Genomic DNA, 4,309 nt, shown 5'->3' with positions numbered 1-4,309 from the left:
ACTCTATTGTTTATTTCTATTTTTTTCTTTTCTTTCTTGTTCCATTATATCATATACTTCCCAACATTCACAATAATGAGGAGATGCAACTTCACACAATTTACCTTAAATGTATCTTGATGCTCATTTTTTAAATAAATCCCACACTTCAAATCAATTATAATTCTTGAAAAAAAAAATCATATAATAACTCATTTTTCTATTAACTCCGTAAATTAGAAAAAAATGAGCATAATTTTTACTCAAATAGATCAAAATTAATAATAATCTCCCTTAAAAAAATATTTTGCTTTGAAATCATCTTTAAAAAAAATCTATAATGCCAAATCATCCAGTTCTTATTAAATTGATTCAACATCAAATTGAGACGATATGGCGACTCCCACACAAATTCATCCCTAGCCTTAAATACTCCTGCAACCACCGATCCCCTCACCGTCATACTTCCATAAAATCGCCACCTTTACAACATCATTATCGGATAGCTAAGATTCCATTGCCCCCGAAAGAGCAGCGGCGGCGCATGAAGAACTCTCTTCATCTTCCTCCAACTTCCCTCCCACCATATTAACAGTCCTCAAATAACACTTTTTATCATCCCTAAACTTATAAATCGACTTCGTATCCCCACTCCCCCACACCACATCTCCATCCTCCCCAATCAGAACCGACCCTTCCGACTCCTGCCGATCCGTTATTGTATTGAACCAATCCTCTGTCTTCCCCTCGGTCGCGCTTCTCGACTCCATCATCTCATGAAAAAGCTTCGTTTTCCGTATCCTTGTCCCTCCTCCCCCATTCGAACTGTGAGTCACCAGATTTAACGGCGCCTCTGTTTCCACCACCACTCTTCCAATCACCACGTGATCCTTCTCAATCCTCAAATTCGTTCTCGCCTTAGTCTCCATATCCACGCTCTTCATCTCCCCTTTCTCCTCCACCTCCACATGGCTCTTAAACTTGAACTTATGCCGAACACTCGTCGTCACATTCCCCGCCGACGAACTCACCCACCCGGAGAAACGGATTATCACTTGCCCTTCCATTTCCGACTTCCCATCTGCGTTTTTCCAATCCGCTTGCCGGCCGAGATGCAAAGGCGGCACCTTGTACCGAACCAGCCCGCCCTCCACCGCGTCTGACCAGGCGTCGAGCCATAAATGGAGATTCGCATCCACCAGCCAATACGGCTGGCTTTCCTTCACCGTTAAACCGAACTCATGGGGCTTCCCGTCGAGAAGATTCCCGACAAAGGGAGTCAGTTCGAGGTCATAGGAAGGGTGGTCGTATGCGCCGATGGCCGCCACTGGAGCCCAGAAGAAAGGATTCACCGACCCCGGCGAGATTACGGGGAACGGCACCGCGGACCCAACGTATCGTCCGTCGACTGTAGCCACCACTTGCCGGAACCCGCCATTCGGTTTTCTCGACGCTAGACCGTCGGTTCCGGCGACCCCGACATCGTTTGACCGGAGGGGGTTCGCGTACCAATACTGGTCGTCGCCGTGGTTCGAGACATAGACTTCTAAAACAGCTCGGTATGTGTTGTTGGGGATAAGGACCGTACGGGTTCGGACGTCGGTTTCGTTGGTAACCCGGAACCAGCAATCCGGGCCAGTCGGGTTAGAGATGGGGATGATGAGATCGGCCGGTTCACGATACAAACCGCGAATGATGGGGTGGGAGTTCAGGCGATTCACTGCGCCGCGGTAGAAGTGGAGGGAGACGTTAACGGAGTAGATTCCGGTGAGTGTAGCGTTGGGGTTGTTTTCCAGCATGATAGAGAAGCGGGTGGGACGGCGGAGGAGGGCGGTGTAGCGGGTAATGTCTTTCCGGACTCGCCAGAAAACGCCAGGGGATAAGGAAAACGGGGTAGAGGTGCGGAGAATTTCGGCGCCAGCGATCCAGATGGCGGCGATTCGGTCCTTTTGTATGTCAGATGCGGCGGCGGAGAGTTCGAGGATGACGCGGGACCAAGGGGAAGGGCAGTTGGCCGGCGGAGTGTAGCTGAAGAATGCAGGAGGAGAACTAGAAGCGGCGGTGGCGGCGAAATCACGTTGGAGGATTTGGAGGGAGCATTGGGGGTTTTGGGCGGGAAGGAGAGGAGGCATAGTAGGGTCCATGTATTCGAGGGTGGTGTTTGGTTGGACAGTCGGCGGGGGCGGCGCCGCCGGTGGCGGTGAGGTGTCGAAGCTGTAGTCATTTTCTGAAGTACGTGGAATTTTTGATGTGGAGGGGAAGGCGAGGGATAGGAGGAACAGGAAGAGGAGGTAGCGGCGGTCGGATTCCATTTTTTTCCTGATTCGGACTGGAATGACGATATGCATCAAGGAATGTGAGTTATATAGGGATTGCGAGTTCTTTTTTAGGGTACGAATTTGTGGCGAGTGAAATATGTTGCAGGTGAGCTCTGTTCTGTTTGTTTGTACGATTGGAGATGCTATGGAGCAGCAAATGGAGATAGGGAGAGTAGGAGTTATGATGCTTCGGGGTAATTTCGTTTACTAATCGTTGTACTAATTGAAAGGAAGTGGAATCCGATAGAGTGGTAAATTAGGCTTTTGGATTTTTTTTTTATTTTCTTTGCTACTTTAAAAAGTAATAAAATTTCATTGTATATTATTTTATTTTTTAAAATATATTTTAATTTTAAAATACTAAAAATAAATTTGACATGTTTATAGTATACATAAAATAATTTTAACATTCTGATTAAAATACTCTCATCCCAATTACTATATTTAAAATCAAGGCAAGACACGACTTTTGACTCCATGTAGGGCGTGAGGGCATCTCCAACGGAGAACTCTATTTTTCATGGCAAAATACCGCAAAATTTCAAAATGCCGTGGTGCTGCTCCTATCGAACGCCATTTTTGTGCGTTTGCGAAGGCAACGATCCTTCTCCCTTTCGCGTGTTTTTCCGGTTGAGAGAGCAAAATAGCATGGGTGAACAGTGCAAGTAAATGGCGGAAGATTTGGCGTTCGGCTGGAGCGACTGAACGACACCATACGCTCATTTGGTGTTCGGTTGGAGATGCTCTGAGTATCCATCGCAGCTCACTCTCCCTCAATTACGTTAGTGTCCACTATGATTCTTGCTCCCTCAATTATCTTTTTCCAATATTTTTTATCATGATTCTTTCTTTGAATATTGATTCCAAACAATTATGATTTGTTTTTTGCTCTTCCTTCATCGTTAGTCTTTCTTTGATCATTGATCTCAAAATTTAATCGGAACTTGTTTCCATGAGTGTTAATTGATAACCCCACCGATCGATTCAAACCAAAAAATTTAGATTCATGTTGACTCATTTAATAAATAACATTTCAATCCATTTATTAAACGGGTCAGGTTCGAGTTGACTCACAAATCCAACTAAAAAATGACCCATTTTAATATTTTTTTAAAATTAAATTCCTTTATTTATTGCTATAATCATTTTATTTTTAATCAAATAACTTAAAATCTTAGTTAGAAAGTAAATAAAAAAAAATATTTTATTATTTTAAACGGGTTATCAGATTTGGTTTGAATCTATCTTTTTGACCCAATATTATTAAATGAGTCAGGTTCGAACTAATCAGATTAAAGTTGGGTCAAATCTTAAATCCAACCTATTAACTTATTTTGACACCCATACTTGTTTCTATTTAGCTCTGGCACCATCCTAATTCCTTCCGTGTTTGTTGATTTTGAACTTGAATCTTAATACATTCAGCTTTGGCTCTTTCTAACTTGGACACCATGGACAAAAGATCTATGTATGAATTGTTGTGAAAAAGGTGATTTTTATACAATTTATCTATCTTCGCTTTTGGGCTATCTTCACTTCATCGAGATAGTGAAGCACTTATGCTTGATTTTAGAGTAGTCATCATCTTCTTTGGCATCGCCATATTATATTTGTCATACTTCCATTTAAAAACAATAACAATGTCTATGATCCATTCATCATATAGTTTAAATAAATACTCATAATATTTTTCATTAGTTTGATTTATGATTTAACGTAAGTGTACGTATCGCAATAAAGTAATAAAATTATGAGTAGAATATAGTTCCCACAAGGATCAACTTATGCCTAATTTGAAAAACTTGATTACTAGTTGTCATGCCCCGAGATCTAACTTGGAAAGAATGTCAATTAACCAGCCATTTACCAGAGTTACCTACAATTCTCCAATTGATCACCGTCTAAACAAAAATCTATAAATTAAAAACATCAATAACAAGTCGATTCATATCTCAAAAGTTCATGTACAATACTCAGGAACTACACTACAATCACAAGTACAGAAATCTATC

At 42.0% G+C, this 4,309-nt stretch overlaps 1 protein-coding gene across 1 annotated transcript; it reads right to left on the bottom strand.

The window, feature by feature from the left end:
• Nucleotides 1–485: 485 nt before the first annotated feature.
• On the bottom strand, nucleotides 486–2,291 carry LOC110102556 (peptide-N4-(N-acetyl-beta-glucosaminyl)asparagine amidase A-like). The gene has a single exon (XM_020830929.1). It carries the CDS (start codon nucleotides 2,289–2,291, stop codon nucleotides 486–488), a length of 1,806 nt encoding a protein of 601 aa, XP_020686588.1.
• Nucleotides 2,292–4,309: the final 2,018 nt, after the last annotated feature.

This window comes from Dendrobium catenatum, unplaced genomic scaffold (genome assembly GCF_001605985.2).
Source record: "Dendrobium catenatum unplaced genomic scaffold, ASM160598v2 fragScaff_scaffold_716, whole genome shotgun sequence".
In the NCBI taxonomy this organism is placed as follows: domain Eukaryota; kingdom Viridiplantae; phylum Streptophyta; class Magnoliopsida; order Asparagales; family Orchidaceae; genus Dendrobium; species Dendrobium catenatum.
This window is presented reverse-complemented; position numbering and strand designations above follow the sequence as displayed.

Coding starts and splice junctions, on each gene's coding strand:
- LOC110102556 (XM_020830929.1), bottom strand. CDS start 2,291: ATGGAATCCGACCGCCGCTACCTCCTCTTCCTGTTCCTCCTATCCCTC.